General features: G+C 44.3%; 1 protein-coding gene across 3 annotated transcripts in view; it reads left to right on the plus strand.

The window, feature by feature from the left end:
* CAB39L (calcium binding protein 39 like) overlaps positions 1-21,417 on the plus strand; it is a 212,963-nt gene that overhangs the window by 43,266 nt on the left and 148,280 nt on the right. For 2 of the 3 annotated variants that reach the window (XM_030200470.1, XM_030200471.1), the window contains one exon: positions 10,603-10,742. In XM_030200470.1, coding sequence (XP_030056330.1) covers positions 10,641-10,742 — 102 coding nt within the window. In that variant the 5' untranslated portion in view covers positions 10,603-10,640. Of the gene's footprint in view, positions 1-10,602; positions 10,750-21,417 lie in introns of those variants that run through there. The other variant, XM_030200472.1, reaches the window with a different exon arrangement.

Here is a 21,417-nt window from a genome sequence, read left to right on the forward strand (position 1 = left end):
GGAAGTCAAAGTACTGGGTTTTTTTTTTTTTTTTTGCCCTACTGTTTTTGCTTTAGCTTGCATCGATTTCAAGCCCCTGACACAGCCCTTGTGGGTGAAACACAGTCTGTGTTGGGCGATTATTTTATAATAAAGCTTTGAACCATACTACTGATTGATCGGCTCTTTGTGTCCACACTGGTGATTTAGTGGCCTCTTTGGGGGGCAGGAAAGAACCCCACTCTTTCCTGCCTGCTGTTGCCGCTTCTTCAAAATGGCTGCAGAGACTTGAAGCGGTAATCCCATGAGACCTACCGCAGGAAGTCTCAGCAGCCATTTGGAAAAAGCAGTGCCACCAGCCCAGAGCAGCGGCAGCGGGCAGGAAAGAGTGGGGATATTTTCCTGCCCCGAAGAGTACTCCCAATGCAGCTTCTCCAGTCCTCCTACCTCACGGGTGAGTGCAGGGGAGATGGAAAAAATACAGATGGCATATGGGTGCAGGGAGGAGGCAGGAGGCTAATTTTAAAAAATGGTGGATAGGTTTGTGAAAAAAATGTGGATGCTGGGGAGGGAGGGGGGCATGTAAAGAAACGGATGCTGTGGAGGGAGGGAGCTGTAAAAACGAAAGTGCAGGGAGAGGGACTGGAAAAATATGGATGATGGGTGGGTGCAGGGAGGGCTGTAAAAAAGATAGATGCTGTGAGTTCTGGGAGGGAGCTGGGAATAATTTGGATAGTATCTGTGTACAGGGAGGGAGCTGTAATATTGGTTAAATTATGACAAACTTGCAGAATTTGCAAATTTTGTGCACAGAATTGTATAGAATTTATAAATTATTATTATTATTTATTGCATTTGTACCCCACATTATCCCACCTTTTTGCAGGCTCAATGTGGCGTACAGAGTGTTGTTATGATGCAGTCATTACATGATCTTAAATACATAAGCTGAAAGTAAATGTATAGAACACAGAATTGCATAGAATTTGCAAATTTTGTGAGCAGAATTTTGAATTTTTTTGCGCAGAAGTTTTCAGTTTCAACTTTGGACTCGGCCAAAACCAGGTGATGAGTTTTGGCTGTATTTTCAGTTTCAGCCAAAACTGAAAAAAGCAGTATCAGTCAGCCTCCTGTTCTTTATATCATTGGCTCTTGGAACCAGCAATTGTAGTGGGACGAACTCCCTAATAAACTTCTAAATCTTCACTTTCTTCTCTTTCTTTTGTTTTGTATAACTGTCCTGTACTTTTTCTACAATATTGTCATTTCTTTTGTAAGTTCTTTACCTGTTATTTTATGAATTGTAAATTACCTAAGGTGGCGTATCAGATAAAGACAAAACTTGAACTTGAATCTTGCCAATCCATCAGACATTTTGACTGTTGAGACCGTCTCCTCCCAGGCATTCCCTAAATGACAAAATCTAACCAGTGACCAAGAAGGTTTTCAGCATAATTAAAACTTCGTCCAGGTATCTTAGATAACTTAGAACTTGACCTCATGGTCCTGGGACCTCACTCCACAAAGTCTGACAGCTCCAGCTTTGGGTTACAGCACTTTCATGGAAAGGAAAAGAGGGATGCTACACCTCTTTTTCCTTGGTCCTTCAAATATGTTGCTTATGATCCAATTCCCATTAGGACAGGAATTCTTCTCCTTAGTCCTGCATCCTTTTGCAGAGTGGCAGAAAAGAAAAAGATAAAAATCTCTCCCAATTCACAGGATTATATATTTAATATGACAGGGCTGGGGGTACTGAGAGTAAGTACCATTTATAGCTTCAGTAAGGGGAGATCCAGTCATCACATAACAGTATCATGGTTTCAGAGGGAGCTCTGGTATGTGATCTCCAACCTCAACAAAAAAAGGGGGGGGGGAACCCTACATGAATCAAACAGCAAAAAAACAAAGGAGCAGGGGTGGACCCTTAGTTTTCCCATCATCAAAAGCAATAGGATTACCAGAGGATAAGGAAAAGCTGTTTTATTATATGAAGAAAGGCCAATAGGCTAAAAAATGTAAACAATACAACACTGCACCATGAGGCTTACTATGATGGATGAACTTGACATGGGTCCATATTTCAGCAAAATCACTTGCATTAGTAGCCATAACATCTAAAGCTACGGGAGAAACATATATATAAAAAAGATAAGTGTACAGAAGTATACTAGTATTTGCATACACAAATAATAAAATATAATTAAAATGTCAAATAGAAAACCTATTGTAATATAAAAATTGTATGAAAACATTACAAGTGACACCAAATGTTCAGGTGTGGAGGAAACACACCTCTAAAACCTACCAGAAACCCACTGTACCCACATCTAGGTGCCCCCCTTCACCTGTAAGGGCTATGGTAGTGGTGTACAGTTGTGGGTAGTAGGTTTTAGGGGGAGTCTGGGGGGCTCAGCACACAAGGTAAGGGAGCTATGTTCCTGGGAGCATTTTATGAAGTCCACTGCAGTGCCCCCTAGGGTGCCTGGTTGGTGTCCTGGCATGTCAGGGGGACCAGTGCACTAATGGCTCCTCCCACGACCAAAGGGCTTGCATTTGGTCATTTCTGAGATGGGCGTCCTTGGTTTCGATTATCGCCAAAAATCAGAAGCGACCAAGTCTAGGGACGACCATCTCTAAGGACGACCTAAATTTCCAGATTTGGGCGTCCCCGACTGTATTATTGAAACGAAAGATGGACGTCCATCTTGTTTCGATAATACGGGTTTCCCCGACCCTCCATCGGGACGTTGTGTGAGGACGTCAACAAAACTTGGGCGTCCCTTTCGATTATGCCCCTCCACGTGAAAGGAATGGAACACAAATGTGATAATTGCAAGACAAAATAACAGCATAACTTCTCATTTTTGGTATTCCTAGCAAATACAGCTATATGGCAGTATAAACACTGACAACTCTTGCTCTTGAAATTCAACCTACCTAATATAAAATGTTGATTCTTTTTGAGAATTGTGCATCTCATATATACAAAAATACATCAAATAAACTATATAAGAGTGGGTTGTATCCATCTACCAGCAGGTGGAGATGGAGAACTAAACTGAAGGAACTCATACCAGATGGCCATCCCCTATGCCATTTAGTATATCTCTATCTCCAGCAGGTGGTGGATCTGTACCATCTCCTGGATTCACAGGGCCTTAGGGGTCTCCTGGACCTTTGTCCAGTTGAGACTGTGTGTGTGGTCTGTTAACCTCCTTTAGGGGCATACTTGCTTGGTCAGTCCCTGCCTCACCCAGAGAAATCCCTTTCTCCCAGTTCTTTTTGCTGCTCTGTTACCTTCCTCACGAGAAAAAAGAAACCGAGTACATCTGGGCAGTGCTGTTGTGGAGCCAGCCTGTGCAGCACTGGAGTTCCCCTCAGGAGGAGTGCAGTTGCAGCCAGTTTACTGGACCGAGGAGTCAGTGAGCTTGGTGCAAGGAGGATCTGTGACTGAATGGCACTGCAGTGAGTGCGCTTGATTTCTGTCTCCCATTTACCTCCGGTGCGTGTTCCTGACGCTCATGGTGGCAGAAACGGTGAAGAGATGTTCCTGCGGCGGGAAACGTAGGTCGGCAGCGGTAATCTGTAGCACAGGATGTGCTGAGACATTTGTGGGAGATTCTGGGTCTCTGTCCCCTGGCATGACAGTTTCCCACGCAGGGAGCGCTGATGCGGGTGCCATCTTGGATTTTCCCTCGGTAGCTACCTCGGCCTCACTGCAGCTCGCGCTGTCTTCCTCTGCCTGAATCGCTGTAGATTTGGCTGGAAAGGAGGGCGGCAGTGTGACTGGGGGGCCGGGTTCAGCTGCTGGCACGGATGCAGCTGAGGTGGCAGGCCCAGCGGCTTTGGGTATGGGTTTCTCCCCAGAATTCATTCTCCATCAGGCTTATGAAACAGACCCTTCCCCTTCCTCACCCTATGGCGAGACTGGAGGATTTGAGTTAGAGTCTGTTACCAGTGTCACGGGATCAGGCTCACAAGCACAGGCGCCTGGACTCTGGTTTCAATGGTAGTTCTGTAGGACCTCTGTCTCTCATCCCTTCTCTTCCTGGGTGTTGGGGGGGGCTCATTGAGGACCACGAACACGGAGGATTGAGAGTGGGGAGATCATTTTGGAGGAGCTAGATGATCCCACAGCAGTACGGATTTTTCATAGGGAAGAGTTGACCTCCCTCACCTCTACTGCTATGGAAGTTCTACATATAGAAGATCCTGAGATGCAGGCTGCTACGGCGGTAAATGTGAGGATGACTAGCACGAGAAGACCAGCCAGGGCCTTCGCAGTGCATGAGGCCATCCAGGAGATCGTCACAGCACAGTGGATGAATCCAGATGCACCTCTGAAGGTGACCAGAGCCATGTCTTGCTTGTACCCAGTGCAGGGTAGCCAGGTGGAAAGATTTGCCCTGCCTCGGGTAGATGCTCTGGTGACGGCAGTCACCAAGAAGATCACCCTTCCAGTGGAGGGGTGGGGGCTGTGTTAAGACATGCAGGATTGGCTTCTGGAGGCTACTTTAAAGCACTCATTTGAGATGTCCGCTTTGGCCCTTCAAGCATCCATTTGTAGTTTGTACATGGCCCGGGCTTCCCTTGGTTGGCTTCAGCAGGCTGTGAAACAGGAGCAGGAGACTGCCCCATCTGTGATGGTGACCTTTCCTAAGATGGAGGCAGGTCTGGCTTACTTGGCAGATGCTGTATATGATCTTGTGCGAGATTCGGTGAAGCAGATGGCCTTGGCGGTAACTTTGCATAGATTGCTTTGGCTGTGTCACTGGGCCGTGGATACTGTGTCTAAGCAACGTCGTACCAAATTGCCCTTTAGGGGCAAGCATTTTGTTTGGGGAAGATTTAAAGAAGATTGTGAAAGACTTGGGGGACTCCAAATCCCAGTGGCTCCCGGAAGACAAGCCTAAGGCGTCAATTAGGACTGGCTCCGTGAGACCCTGATTTCGGGAGGCCCGGCGCTATCAACCGGATAGGCCATCTTTGTCCTTTCAGTGACCTCTGTTTCAACAGCGAGCTTTCTTTCATGGAGATAAAAGAGGATTGGGCTCGGCGACCCGACAGGGAGCAGCTGGTCGTCCTTCACAATGATAGGGCACCGGCCCACTCTTTGTTGTTGGAAATAGGGGGTTGGCTGGCTCGACATTACTGGGAGTGGGCCGAAATCACCTCAGATCAATGGGTTCTCGAGGTTATCAAAGGTTACAAGCAAGAATTTGCATCTCTCATCAGAGATTCTTTCTTGGAGTCAAAGTGCTACGGCTGCAAAACAGGAGCCAGTTCTAGCAATATTGCGAGAACTGGTGACCATTGGGGCTGTCGTTCCAGTTCCACAGCTTGAAAGGCGCAAAGGTCGGTATTTGGTTACTGCTATTGTGTTGCAGTGCCAAAAAAAGGAGGATCATTCAGACCCGTGCTTGACCTCAGGGAGGTGAATCAATTCCTCAGGTTTGCCATTTTTGCATGGAGACTCTCTGAACGGTGATAGCGGCGGTGCAGCTGCGAGAGTATCTGACGGCCTTGTATCTCAAGGAGACTTATTTATGTATTCCAATCTGGCCACCACTTCAGCAATTTCTGCAGTTTGCGGTACTGGGGAAGCATTTTCAGTTCTGGGCATTACCCTTTGGACTGGTCACGGCGCCACGCACCTTTTCCAAGGTTATGGTGGTGGTGGCAGCTTCTCTGCGGAAAGAGAGAATTCAAGTTCATCCCTTTGTAGACGACTGGCTGATTCGGGTGTCATCAGAATCTGAGAGCTGATGGGTTACTCAGCGAGTGGTGGAAGTGCTTCAGTCCTTCAGAAGGCTGATCAACTTCTCCAAGAATCACCTGATCCCAACCCAGACGTAAGTGTACTTAGGCATTCGGTTTGATATGATGCAGGGCCTAGTCTTCCTGCCGGAGGGCAGGAGGCTCAAATTGGTGGTGCAAGTGCTCAGCCTCTTGCAGTTGCCAAGTCCTCTGATATGGGACTTTGTTCAGGTGTTGGGGTCAATGACGGCCACTCTCAAACTAGTGCCATGGGCCAGGGCACACATGTGACAGCTACAACATGGTCTCCTAAGCCAATGTCTCCAGTTTCGCAGGATTACTCTCGACGACTTCCGTGGTTGCCTTGTGCGCGATTCAGTATGGCCTGGTGGCTTCTCCCCTTCCATTTACAGGGGATGCCCTTGGCATCGCTTCAGTAGCCTTACGGGCTGGGGGGCTCATTGCCTCCGTTGCTATGCGCAGGGGCACAGGTCGACAGAAAAAACAGCTTGGTCCATCAATCAGTTAGTGTTGAGAGCTGCGATGAACGCCCTGCTGGCATTTCAGGAGGTACTGCAGGGCGCTTCAGTGCAAGTGTTATCAGACAACACGGCGGTGGTGGCTTACATCAATCAACAGTCGGGCTGTACACTCTGAGGTGAGCAGGATGCCGATATGGGCGGAGGAGCACATTCAGTATGTATTGGCAGCTCACATTGCGGGTCAAAGCAATCTTCAAGTGGACTTTCTCAGCATCTGCTGGATGCGGCGGAGTGGGAGTTGTCAGACCAGGCATTTCGACAGATTTGTTGTCAGTGTGGTGCTCTGGAGGTCAACCTCATGGCATCACGGCAGGATGCCAAGGTGGCGTGGTTCTTCAGCAGGCAAAGGGTGGTCGGTTCCGTGGGACTCAACGTGCTTCTATAGCAGTGGCTGCAGGCATTTCTGCTGTACATTTTCCCTCCGTAGCCTCTAATCGGTTGGGTTCTACACAGGATCGGCAGATACCGGAGGTTAGTGATTCTGGTGGCTCTGGATTGGCCCTGATGTCTGTGGTATGTGGGTTTAGTTCGTCTATTGGTGGAGACTCCTCTTTGGTTTCCCCTGTCTCTGGATCTTCTCTTTCAGGGTCCAGGGCTGATGGAAGAGCCCTCCCGCTTTGGTCTTACGGCCTGGCCTTTGAGAGGTCTAGATTAAGGAAGAAGGGCTATTCAGACGGGGTGATAGCCATTTTACTTTGGGCTTGTAAATGGTGCACGTCGTTGGCATATGCATGAGTGTGGCACACCTTTGTGGCATGGTGTGCTGTTTGGGGATAGTCGTCCTTGCTGGCTTCAGTTTAACAGATGTTGGATTTTGTACAGGAGGAGCTACAGAAGGAGTTGGCTTATAATTCCCTCGAGTTCAGGTGGCGGCTCTTACCTGCTAGTTGAGAAATATGTCTGGTTCCTCTTTAGCTGCTCATCCAGATGTAGTGCGCTTTTTTTTTTTTTATGGAGTGCTGTCCACCTTTGGCCTCCATTTGCAGGCTAGAACTTGAATTTGGTGCTCCAGGGTTTGATGTGGGCTCCTTTTGAATCCTTACTCAGGGCGTCGGATAAGCACTTGACCCTTAAAACATGTTTTGGGTTGCCATGGCGTCAGCTCAGAGAGTCTCGGACATTCAGGCATTGTGTCGAGACCCTTTTCTTCAATTTTCAGAAGCTGGCGTAACTTTGCAGACTGTGTCATCCTTTCTACTGAAAGTTGTGTCTGCATTCCATCTTAATCAGGATCTTTTCCTTCCTTCTTTTTGACAGGAAGATTACCCGATGCAGTTTGCATCTCTGTGGCTTCTGGATGTTCGGAGGGTCCTTCTTCAGTACTTCAGATGGCCGATGACTTTAGGCGCTCAGACCGTTATTCTGGCAGGTTCCCGTCGGGGTGAAGCAGCCCGCCGGGGAGGGGAGGGGGCCTTCATGCCCGTTCTACTCAAGCTCAAGCTACCTCATGGGTGGAAACCAATGTTCTATCATTGGAGGAAATTTGTAGGGCAGCTACTTGGGCATTGCTGCATACCTTTTCCAAGCATTACAGGGTAGATGTAGCCACGTGGGCGGATGGATGTGCGTTTTGGGACGACGGTGTTGTCACGGGGAGCGGCAGCTTCCCACCCTGTTTAGGAAGTGTTTTGGTACATCCCACTGGTTCTGGATTCATCTGCTGCTGGGGCTAAGGAAGGTAAAATTATGCCTTATCTGATAATTTTCTTTCCTTTAGTCGCAGCAGATGAATCCAGCATCCCACCCTGATTTTCAGCCACTGATTCTTTCAGGCACAGCTTATGTTGCTGGTCTTTGCTGTGTAGTCTCTTTTCAGATACATTACAATTAAAAAAAAAAAAAAGAATAAACAGAGTTGGGGATTACCTAGGAGAACATGTGTCTCAACGTTCCAAGACAAATAGTTCCTGGTTACTGCTATTGTGTTGCAGTGTTTTCTGTGCAGACTGCGCTGTTGCGGTTCTCTATTTGTGAGGAAGTTTTCAGTTGTTATGTTCCAGATTCCATTCCTACTGCTTTGTGATGTGACATATACTAAATGGCATAGGGGCTGGCCGTCTGGTATGACTCCCTTTAGTTCCTGGGTTCATCTGTTGCAACTAAAGGAAAGAAAATTATCAGGTAAGGCATAATTTTACCATATATATAATATTTACATGCTGCATCTATAAGAAATTTTCAAGGATGGATCAGCAAGCATATTATAAAGGCTCACCAGTAGGTGAGAAAATGAGATATAAAAACATTAGAATTAGAAATCATACACAATGGTTAATAAGCATATTTGGAGGGTCTTAGGGCTTAGAGTGCCTCTTTAATCATCTAGACAAGGGTATAGGTCCTTTGTATATCCAAATGTAGTATGGTATAATATTATGTACTGATACTGCCACACCAAAAACAAACTGCAGCATGTAACATATATAAAAAGGAACATATCACAAGTCTGACAGGACTGTCTATAGTATAAATGTGGATATGGCACAATATCACAAAGAAAACATCATAAATCCAAGAGCAAAATGAAACTAATGCTATGCCTAAGGGAACAGAAAAAAATGTTTTAAAGCCAAAATGTACAAACTTAATTATAAACCTTATATTGATTATAATTTTTGTATAAAGGTGTCAACGCAAGCAGATCCCTGGAGTAATATAGTGGTCAGTGCAGTGCACTGTAGTGGTGGTGGTGGGGGAAACCAAGGCCCATATATCACTCTTTTACACTTGTGGTAGAAAGTGTGAGCCCTCCATAACTCACCAAAACCCTACAGTTCACACATAGGTGACCCCTTCACTCATAAGGGCTATTGTAGTGGTGTACATTTGGGGATGGTAAGTTTTGGAAGGCTCAGCAGATAAGGTAAGGAGGTGATAGTGAAATGTGTACCTAGGAGCTTTTATATGAAGTCCACAGCAGTGCCCCCTAGGGTGCCCCATTCCTCTCCTGGGATATCTGTGTGGCCAGTCTACTAAGATTGCTGGCTTCTCCTACATCCCAATAGCTTGATTTTATATGGGGGGGGGGGGGTTCCCTCGAAAATGAACCAAAAAGATAAATCATACAGAGCACAAAGCCTTCTAGCATGTGACCATTTTTTTTTAGAAAAACAAACCCAGACAGTGTGCTGTTTCGAAAATGTTTATTTCCTATTCAGATTTGGGACATTTAGAGGCATATTTCAAAGCACTTTGGGAGGCTAAGTTCCATAGGTTTCTATGGAACTTTGGGAGGCTAAGTGCTTTGAAAATGAGCCTCTTAGCGTAAAACGTCCAAGGTCCAAATTAGATGTCATATTGAAAATGCCCCTCCACGCGTGCCAAAGAATCAAATATAAAATGTAAATAATCGTAGACATACTGATATCGGTAGGCATATCTCCTCGATACCTACTAAGATTTCAGTAGTAGTGAAAAAGCTGCGCATGCTTCTTGAGGCTTTAAAACTGGAAAAATGGAGTCTCACTTTGAAGTAGATCACTACTATGCAGCTGAGGAATACCTGCCTCATAAGGAGGAGTCCATCATAGCAAGCCTCATGGGGCAGTGTTGTATTGTTTACATTTTTTAGCCTATTGTACTTTCTTCATATAATAAAACAGCTTTTCCTTACTTTGGTAATTCCGATTCTTGTGACATTGAGAAGACCAAGGGTCCACCCCTACTCCTTTGTTTTTTTTGCTGTGTGACCTCCAACTACAGTTGTTGCTGAAGTAGTTGGGTTAAGTGGATATAAAGAGGACAATACCTGAGTATTTGAGAATAAAGGGTCTTGGCACTATAGACAAATAGCAACTAGTTCCAATTGAGCTGAAAGCCTGGAAGAGAAGCTGAAAATTGCGGAACCAAAAGATAATGTATGTCAGTCCCACATCATTATAATTTGTCTTGTCTCAAAACAAGAACAGAAAAGGCAAAGAAGACAGGAATGAAAAGTAAACCAGGAAAAAGAAATTAAGATTGAAGAGTATTAATGTGTGGGTTATTAGAAAAACAAAGATGATTTTAATTAATTATCCAGGTGTGCACCTGCTACATAAATAGGAACAAAAAATTGCACAGAACAAATGGTATCAATGTTGGCCTAAATTAAAGTGATATCAAGTTGCCAGTTCAGATGTCTATCTGGCTATAGAGTGAAAAGGGAGGCCATGAATGTTTACTTGTTCAACAGGACTATAACGTCACAAACGAAGGATTGACTAATCAAAACTAAACTGTAAGCCTTTTTGTATGAAGACTGTTTAAAAGTGGTTCATAATCCTTGTTCACCATTCTTGCACACATAGGTAAATATATATATATATAACTTTTTTTTCAGATTAAGGTATTATAAAGAAGAACTTAAGGAATAACAAAATGCCTTTGTTCAGTAAATCACACAAAAATCCTGCAGAGATTGTGAAAACACTAAAAGAAAATATGACCATACTGGAGAAGCATGACAAAAAATCTGAAAAGGTATGAGGTAATGTATAAAATCATATTGGAAGTTTTACTGTCTGAAAGAAGTATTGAAGGTGACAGGCTTTTGTTTTCATCCAGAGTAGTTGATCATGAAGAAGCTTAGATGTAGATTGATATTGTTTTATTTTTATGTCAGAATTTCATATTTTATACATCAGGCAAACCAGTGCTTAGGCAGTATACTTTGATGTGTAAAATTTGTTTTAGTTATTAAGTTTTTCAAAAGAAAAGGTGCTCATTTTCAAAGCACTTAGACTTACAAAGTTCCATAGGTTACTATCAGCTTCTTTTAGAAAGCCATGCTACCGATTGGCGCACAGCAAATGAGAGGAAGCCCATAGGAATTAAATGGGCTTCCTCTCATTTGCTGCACTTCTCAAAGTGTAATTTCTGTAGAGTGCTTTTTGGTTTTTTTTTTATTTTGCAACAAAATTGTAAAGAGAATTGCAATGAAACATCCAAAAACAATCAAAAGGAAAAAATACACCTTATTATATCCATGATTATAACTAGACCACATAATGAGAGACAAACACTTTTGTGGAGTTTAACGTAGATCAACAGTCCTTTCAAACACAAAGGAACAAATTGGGTATTCTATCCAAATTTAGAACACCTATAGCCTCCCAATACTCAAACAAATAATTAAACATTCTGTTGAAGTAAATGTTTATCTTTTTTTAAATTTATTTATTTATCACAAAATTACAAACATATCCAGTTTGCAAAGTAAAACAGAGAAATATTTCAAGGAAAAATAAATGCTAAATCTAGCATATATTAAACAAAGCAATCTTTTCACTCTTCCTTAGACCACCAAAGGGTGGGGGGAGGAATCTAAACAAATTTAAGGAGCAATATAATCCAAAGAAAAGGAAAAATGCTTCAAATTGGCATAGTCCTGTTTGTTCATTCATCTTTGATTGCTGAATCAATTTTCTTATTCAGGTAGATGAAATTTTAGCGTCCAGAAAATACTTTAATTGAGGTGGTTCAAAAAAGACGCCAGACATTCGAATTATACATTTACAAGGATATACCAAAGTAAAAATTGCTCCGAGTGTTCTCACTTCATCTCTTAGCGCAAGAAATTGTTTTCGACTTTGCTGTGTTGTTTTCGTAACATCGGGATAAACCCAAATTTTTTGTCCGTAGAACAGTGTTGCAGAATATTTAAAGTAAAGTTTCATTATTAAATTCAAGTCCTGTTCAAACACCATAGATACAATAAGAGTCCGTCTAGATGTTATTTCTATCTTCGATTCCTCAAGTAATGCAGTTAAGTTTTGCATATCTACAACAGGAGATTCAGGTATCTCTCCCGATTTTTGAAGACTAGGTAGATAGTACACCTTATTACAAGGAGGGCATTCTGCGGGAGTTAACTTCAAAATCTCTTGAAAATATTTCTTAAGAAAATCTCGAGGCGTCAAAGCAGGAGACATTGGAAAATGTAACATTCTAAGAGTGAGACGTCGGTTGTAGTTTTCTATCTGCTCTATTTTACGAGCAGTAAAAATGTTGTCTTTAACAAGAGCTTCTACCGTTGTTTTAACTTTAGTGGTCTCTTCTTTAATAGCTGAAATTTGAATTGAGGATTCTCTTTTTATTTCATCATATGATTCTGACATTAGATTCAACTTACTTGTTAGTGAAGAAACTTCTTTAGTGGATTTAGTCACCTCAATAGTTAGTCTCTGAAGCGCCATCCATATAGCTGCCATAGTCACCTCCTGGGGCATTTCCTGCTCCAGAGTATTCTTCACCAGTGCATCAGGGGAGAAACCGCCAGAAAGAGACAGGTCAGAAACTTCGTCGGTATCTGCTTGTACTCTTGACTCCACTCTGGCTCCAGCGGGACAGGGAGGCGGTTTCAGCAACGGAGGCGAAAGCGTGGTCTCTAAATCCCTGATCGATGCAGCTCCTTCTGCGCCGATCTCAGCGGGTGTCGCCAATCCGGATTCAAATGGTAAGCTTCTCACAAAACGATCAAGTGTTTGCTGTATAGGGGATGACGTTAGTGCCACTGGCGGTATCACTTTTGTAATCCCCTTTCTTTTAGTATGAGGCATTTCAAAATCTGGGGAAAAACTTCGATTTAGCAGCAAACAGTTTGAGAGCGTCTGTGAGCACAGCTAGGACGCCATCTTGCTCCTCCCCCGTAAATGTTTATCTTTAAGAAAACTCTCTAAATGCAAGGGAGGTTAAAAAAAAAGTGTGTGGTGCATTTATTGCACTAGTTGAATAAAAATACTATAAAATCTTGTCCACAGGTGAAATGGCGTTACCTAGAGCATCTTTTTTGGGCCAGCTCTTCCCTTCTTGCTAGCTGGGTTGCTTTTAGACTACTATGAGGCCTTTCGTCTCAATAATCTATTTCATAGTTTCCTTCTCCAGAAACCTGGGATGTTGGTTGAGCGGGTAATTTTGGGAGTACATGTCAATGACAGTACTCCTTTCTTTTGGACCAGCAGAATTGCTTTCATGGATTGATGGTGCTAGAGCAAAGACAAGCAAAATGTTCTCTTAGAAGTTATTTTTGTTAGTTTGTGATGTTTATATTCGATCCCCACCTCATAGAGCTCGGAATTTGGTTCTGAAGTTGTTTTGACTCCTTTTCCCTGCTTTTTGTTTTGTTCTTTCACACTTTGTTTTTCTCCCCCTTTTTTGTGTGTGTGTGTGGGGGGGAATTTCCACACCGTGCATGCTATGGATTGGGTTAGGGGAATGGTGGTATGGAGAGTTGAGGGCTGGGGTTTAGGGTTCGCTTGCTTAGGGCATTCCAGTTTACCAGAGGGTCACAAGAACCAAGGCCTTCTGACTATGTTTTCATGTATATGGAAAATTTAGATTGCCTTGTTTTGGGAGTTTGAGGATTTTTGTCTCATCAAATGGGAACTTGCACTCCTTTGCACGTGGTACTAACTTATGACACTGTATGTTTCCGATTTTATCATATTTTATGTGCTCTTTGCAATATTTTATACTATGGTGCTTGTTTTCCAGTAAAAACTGTTTAAAGTTAAAATACTATAAAATCTCACTGAAGAAAAGCTTGAATATATAGTCAGTGTAGGTGAACATTATATATATACAATAGTTGGAGAATTTCCCCATAGGTAAATGGAGCTTAATGCATAAATAAAAAAATAAAATAAATGCCTTTCCAGAAAGCTCAAGGTGGTATATAATAATGTTGCATGCGAAATTGTTGCACGCAAAATTATTGTACCAATGCTGCTATGTGAATGTGCACCCCCCCCCCCCCCCAAACCCAGCACCTAGCTGAAAAAGGCCAGAAAGTGGTATATGCCCAGGGAATACCTCATGCACATTATTTTTGTCAATACCCCACAGCGCAACTGCAAAACACATAATCCACATTCCCCATATCAACAGTTCCCCCTCCAACCCTTAGGGCCCTGTTTACTAAGATGTGCTAGAATTTTTAGCGTGTGCATCTTAGTAAACAGGGCCCTAAGAATTGGAATTCCTAAGGGTGTCTCTAGAGTTAGCGCACGCTAAAAATGCTAGCATGCCTATAGAGCGGTTTAGTAAATAGGGCCCTTAGAGCGTTGAACGTTTCATCTGGAACTCCTGTATAGTTTGTTTATTTATCTTATAGCCCGCTTTTATCCAAAGTGGGTAACAGAGTTACAAACATAAAAACATAAACCGTAAAAAAAACAACCCTTAACAATCTACTTCATTAATAGCGACTCTTTAAACAACATTTAAATTGTTGAGTATTTTCACAGGTTCTCAAATGTCCCCGTATAGCATTCCATAATGATGGATCAGCAATTCACGAGACTCGCAGTTGTCTCCACATAATGATATGATTTTGGAGAAGGCAGACAAAGCTGTTGCGAAACATCAGATCTCAAAGCACGTTCTGGTTTATACATCTTCAAAACAATACAGAAATATGTAGGCACAGTCCCATATATACGCTGATGAAGCAGCACAAGCACTTTAAACAAAATTCTATATGTAACAGGAAGTCAGTGTAGCTCTTTTAACACTGGCATTATATGTTCAGATTTCGAAACTCCCATAATTAATCGTGCAGTTGCATTCTGAATGACCTTCAGTGCCTAAGTTGAAAAGAAGAAATACCTAAAAACAACGTGCATACGTGTGTTGATAGATGCTTTATGGGACTATGTCATATGAAAAGTATTCAATATTTTAGAAGACTTCGGAGCTCCTAGGTTGTTCACACACAATCTTTTTATTTCTTTCATTTTGAAGTGTTAGTAGCTGATAAACTCATTTTCCATTACATCCCAAGGATCAATCCAGACAAATGGGTTGTGATCATCCGCCAGTAGGTGGCGATAGAGAACTTGTCCCTCATAAGATCCTGCGCTTAGCAACCAAACCAGCATTCTCCATCTTCAACAGGCAGGATAGCAGCTCCTGTGTGCTGTGGTGACTTCTTTGTGTCCTCCTGTCCTGCATGCAGATTCAATTGAGTTTGGAGTTGATAATATCCTGTGCTTCCCCATTGCCACTTTCTATCTCTCTATGCAGTGGCGTTCCTAGGGGGGCGGTGGGTGTGGTCCGCCCCGGGTGCACGCTTGTCCGGAACGTTCGTTCTGTGCTCCCTCTGCCCCGGAACAGGTTACTTCCTGTCCGGGGCATTATCCTGTTCCGGGGCAGAGACAGCATAGAAACGAACGAAGCGGACAGGCGCGTGGCACCCCCCTCTCCAGCGGCGTGCACCCGGGGGGGTTTCCTTCACCAGGGGGGGTGTCCTTTCGCCGGGGGGGTCGCTCTGCACCCGGGGGAGGGGGCGCATCGGCGATCGGCCTCGGGTGTCAGCCCCTCTAGGAACGCCACTGTCTCTATGTCTTCTCTTCTCATTTTCTCCTGCCTTTATCTTAAAAAAAAAAAAAAAGCAGCCATTGTGGTTCTTTTTGAGAGCGCTTGTGCTGTGGAAAGATTGTGGGGCTTCAGTGTCATGGGGATCAAGAGACTTGCTGTTTTCTGTGAGTATATTTATTATTCTCTGTGTCTGAGCCTTATTAAGTCTTGTGCACGCTGCAGGGGGTAAGCTCTCAGCTACCGGTTCCTAACACTTTGCTTTACTTCTGTGGACATGCCACTTTTGCCTACTTTGGCCTACTCAGTCTCTGGGAGAAGTCAGCTCAAGCTGCCTCTCCTTCTTCCCCTCACATTGCTTTTGAGGAGCAGCTTCCTAAGAAGCCGTTTCGCAGGATTTGGAGAATGTTCCTCTTTGGGACTCAGAGGAGGTTTTATCTGTGTTTTCTGACTTTCCTAGTTCTGCTGGTGGCCCTGACTTGGACCAGAGGCAGACAGGGGTGATGATCCTACAGTAGCTAGACTGTTGTTGAGAGCGGAGTTGCCTCTGTTGGTCACAAAATCTACGGAGGCTTTAAACATTGCTTCCCCGGCTTCTCAATCCTTTGGTCCAGCTCCATCTATTATGTCAGGTACTAAGAGACCTCCTGTATCTTTGTGTTCATGAGGCTATGCAGAAGCTTATTGCAGCTCAGTGGGAGACCCCTGATTCTAACTTCGGGTGACTGTCGCTATGTCCAAATTTATATCCCCTCCTGCCGTCTGATTTAGAGCAGTTGCTCTGCCTAAGGTGGATGCCCATATTACAGCGGTTACTAAACGTACCACTATCCCTGTTGAAGGCGGCACTGCATTAAAGGATATGCATGACTGCAAGCTTGAGGCTTCCTATGAAGCTGACCTTTCAACTAGCTGCGTTAAATTCTCAGGCAGCAATTTCTTCTTCTTTTGTAGCCAGGACTTCTTTATCATGGATTCATCAATTGTCCACATTGGACTCACCTCCAGACTTTCTCCCTACCCTACAGGCAGGGTTGTCCTAATTGTCAGACGCTCTTTATGATATTCTCCAAGTGTCAGCTAAGGGTATGGCCTTGGCCATTCAGGCACGAATCTGGCTATGGTTGAAGCATTGGGCCGCTGATGTAGCATCCAAATCTCATCTGGCAAAGTTGCTGTTTTGAGGGAAACTACTCTTGTACAGATTGGGAGAAGACCTGGGAGATTCCAAGGTCCAGCGTCTACCCAAAGACAAGCCTAAGCCTCCTCTCTGGGTGTCTTAAGTCTCGTTTTCAAGAAGAGCGGAGGTATAAACCAGGGAAGGCTAGTTCTTCCACTCAAAAACCTCGCTTTCCTCAGACTCAGTCTTCCTTTCGAGAAGGCAAGAAGCCCTTTTCCGCTTCTACTTTGCAACCCTCGCAGTGATGGGGTCGAGGTTTGCTCCTTGCATGTAGACATAGGTGGGTGTCTTTACCACTTTCACAAGGAGTGGACCACCGTTACTTCAAACCAATGGATCCTCAATATTCTCCATGGCTACAAGCTAGAATTTTCAAAGCCACTCGCAGATCTTTTCATGCTGTCCCTTTGCTTCAGCTCTGCAAAGAGTCGGACAGTGCTAACTACCTTAGCCTCTTTAAGGTGACTGGGAGCCATTTCGCCTGTCCCTCCAGCAGAGAAGGCGTGGGTCAAAATTCCATCTATTTTATTGTCCCAAAGAAAGAAGACTCTTTTCGCCCAGTTCTGGATCTGGGGGGGGGGGGGGGGGGGGGGGTGAATAAGTCTCTGAGTGCTGCACTTCCGCTTGGAGACTCTTCGTTCTGTCATAGCCTTGGTCCAGCCAGGTGAGTTTCTCACCTCATTGGACCTCAAGGAGGCTTATTTTCATATCCCAAGTTGGCCTTCTCACAGAAACTTTCTCCAGTTTGCAATGCTGGGAGATCATTTTCAATACAAGGCCATACTTTTTAGCCTTACCACTGCATCTCGCACATTTTCAAAAGTTATGGTGGTGGTGGCATCCTTTCTTTGCCAGTAAGGGATTCAGGTACATTCTTACCTGGACGATTGGCTAATTCAGGCGCCTTATCAAGAGATCCTTCGCAATACACAAAAATCCTGTCTCTTCTTTCTGCACTGGGTTAGGTGTTGAATTACAGGAAGAGTCATCGCACCACCACCCAGACCCTAGAGTTTCTGAAGTGTGCTTCAATACCCAGGCAGGGAAGGTTTTCCTGCCTCAGCATCGTCAGCTCAAGCTCAAACAGCAAGTTCTCAGGCTTCCTTGCCCACGGGCATGGGATAATGCTTGGGTTCTTGGTTTGTGGCGCAACTTTGGTTGTTCTGCCTTAGGCAAAGTTCCACATGCAACCCCTACAATCGTCTCGGTTGAGCTGGTGGTCTCCAATCTCGGGGACTTAAGGCCAGCTGGTGCTGTGGATGCCTCAATCCAAACAGTCTGACTTTGTGGCTTCTTCCTGTGCACACTCTGGTGAGTTGCCCTTACAGACTTCCAGTTGGTGTGTTCTCACCTCCGATGCCAGCTTCTTCAGATGGGGAGCCCATTATCTCCACCACTCTACATATGGCCGCTGGTTGAGGCTTCCTGGTCCATCAGTAGATTGGAGCCGAGCTATCCATAAAGCTCTACTAGCCTCTGCGCCCCCTTTTCACAAGAGGCCAGTGTGTGTTCTCTTGGACAATGTCGCAGCCATGTCTTACATCAACAGACAAGGAGGAACAAAGAACACAGGAGGCGTGTCATCATCTTCAGTGGGAAGAACTTTACATTCTGATGATTTCAGCGTCTCACATAGCAGGTTCACTGAACTCACAAGTAGATAAGTACATAAGTATTGCCATACTGGGAAAGACCAAAGGTCGATCAAGCCCAGCATCCTGTTTTCAACAGTGGCCAATCCAGGTCACAAATACCCAGCAAGATCCCAAAAAAGTACAAAACATTTTACACTGCTTATCCCAGAAATAGTGGATTTTCCCCAAGTCCATTTAATAACAGTCTATGGACTTTTCCTTTAGGAAGCCGTCCGCTAAGCTAACTGCCTTTACCACATTCTCTGGCAACGAATTCCAGAGTTTAATTACGCGTTGAGTGAAGAAATATTTTCTCAGATTCATTATAAATTTACTACATTGTAGCTTCATCATATGCCCCCTAGTCCTAGTATTTTTGGAAAGCGTGAACAGATGCTTCACATCTACCCATTCAACTCCACTCATTATTTTATAGACCTCTATCATATCTCCCCTCAGCCGCCTTTTCTCCAAGCTGAAAAGCCCTAGCTGCTTTAGCCTTTCCTCATAGGGAAGTCGTCCCATCCCCTTTATCATTTTCGTCACCCTTCTCTGCACCTTTTCTAATTCCACTATATCTTTTTTGAGATGTGGCGACCAGAATTGAACACAATATTTGAGGTGCTGTCGCACCGTGGAGCGATACAAAGGCATTATAACATCCTCATTTTTGTTTTCCATTCCTTTCCTAATAATACCTAACATTCTATTTGCTTTCTTAGCCGCAGCAGCACACTGAGCAGAAGGTTTCAACGTATCATCAACGTTGACACCTAGATCCCTTTCTTGGTCCGTGACTCCTAATATGGAACCTTGCATGACATAGCTATAATTCGGGTTCCTCTTTCCCACATGCATCACTATTCTATGTTGTTTATACATGGGACAACAGAGGATTAAGTGAATTGGGCAGAGTCACAAGGAGTTGTAGTGGGAATGGAAACCAGTTCTTCAGGTTCTCAGTTCACTGCACTAACTATTAGGTTCCCATGTTAACTCTGTGTCAGCCAGTTAGCATGTGCTAAGTATAACTCATTAGCTGGCTTATGCTTCCATGCCCACTCTCCACCAGTACTATGCCCAAAAAATTTAGAAAAATGTAATAACACACAGTAACAGGGAAACTACCACACAACCCCCTAATGCATTTTTGTAGTGGCCGGTTAATGTATGTTAACTGTGTATTAAATGCTTAGTCCCCTTTATTAAAGAGCCCTAGTTTTGTAACATGAAACAAATGTCCACTAAATTTTTGATTTTTATCCCTCCCCTCCCCAGTTTTATGACACTTGACTGAAAGGGAAATATGCACAACTTCTTTGTCTGCCATAACAGCGTTCATGCAGTTTAAACAGCAAACAACAAATCTCGCTTCCCCTCCCACTTTTATTACACCTGCAGGGCATTCAACAGCACATTTATTTATTTAACACATTTATACCCCACATTTTCCCACACAGTTGCAGGCTCAATGTGGCTTATACAAATACAATATAAAGTAGGAGCATAAAGTAACAGTATTATAAAGCAACAGTGAAATAAGGAGGGGTGGTGATAAAAGGGTAATACAGTCGCATATAGTAGGACGTTAATTAGTCTGGAGTTAGGGAGTTCAAAATGGGCTCCAAAATTTTTGGGAATTGATCTTCTCCCCCCCCCCCCCCCCCCCCCCCAAACACTGATAAATACTCCATAAGGAGAAATGTGTGCATCTGTGTCCTTCACAACATGAGAGGGGGGGTTCTGGGGAAATCCATTGAAGCAAGATGCACTCCTTCACCATCAAACATGTCTTACAAACACACAAAAATCTGTTCGTCCCACTCTTCAGTGATGTCCAAAATACAAAGTCTTTAAAAAGTGTAAACCAACAAATTTTGAAGATGAACCCACAGGTCTGTCCAAAAGGCCTCTGTCTTTTCACATTTCCAAAAACAATGCACATATGTTCCATCCACATTCACACATTTTGGACATTTGCTCAGCACATGCATTCACACCTTGCTGACCCACGTGCATATAAATTCTACGCAAAAGTTTAAACTGCATTTCTCTACCTGCACGCTTTCTACTTCTGCTTCAGTGTATTCCTTCATGTTGCCCTGAAAAGGGGCAGCACAGCAGTTTTATATTTATAATCTCTATAGTATTTTCCTTTAAGCCCTCTTTCCTCCCTCTCCTGCGGCCAAATTTATCAAATTGCTCATTCCTTAGCTTCAGCAGCAGATGAATCCAGGAACTGGTGGGTTGTGTCCGTCTACCAACAGGTGGAGATAAAGAACACTAAAAGCAGGCATTGACCCCCTGTGTACAGGTCCCTCTACTTTTAGTATATCTCTATCTCCAGCAGGTGGTGGACAGAGCTTACCAGCTCCTGGATTCTCTGCTTAGAGGACTCCTGGGTTTGCCAGTTGAGCTGGGGTGTGTGGCTGACAGTGCCTACTTTGGAGGCATAATTGTTTTACAGGTCCCTGCCTTACCCTTTTCTCCCCTTCTCCTTCTCAGTGCTGTTTCTTCTGTGTCTTCCCTGCTTGGCTCACAGTAAAACAAAAAAAACAGCATGTTCCCAGACCCGAGCTCTCTCTGACCGGGTGCTGGAGCACTGGGACGCTGTCTGCAGCTCCTCCAGGGACGGGCTGCACTTCCCTGTTGACAAGGGTGAGTGTTTTTGTTTTTCTGATTCCATGCCATTTTCACCCCGATCCTAACGCAGTTGTGTTATGGCACCTGAGATGGCCAAGCGCTGCCCTCACTGTGTCAAACGGTGCAACATAGTGGGGGTGTGCAGCTCAGGCTGCCTTAATGAGTCGGGGGCTGCGAGTCTGCTGGCAGCCTCCAAGGTGGGGGTTTCCCGCGCTTCGCAGCTCGTGGTGGGCGCCATTTTGAATTCACCTGGGGATGCTGTTAACACGGTTCCTGAGACAGAGGACCTCAGCTTGCTAGCGAGGATATTTACAGAGGGCAGTCAGATGGCATGGGAGTCTCGAGGGTTGGTAGCTCTGGAGGCTTTGGCCTCTCAGGGGCAGGG

This window comes from Microcaecilia unicolor, chromosome 4 (genome assembly GCF_901765095.1).
Source record: "Microcaecilia unicolor chromosome 4, aMicUni1.1, whole genome shotgun sequence".
Lineage (NCBI taxonomy): Eukaryota > Metazoa > Chordata > Amphibia > Gymnophiona > Siphonopidae > Microcaecilia > Microcaecilia unicolor.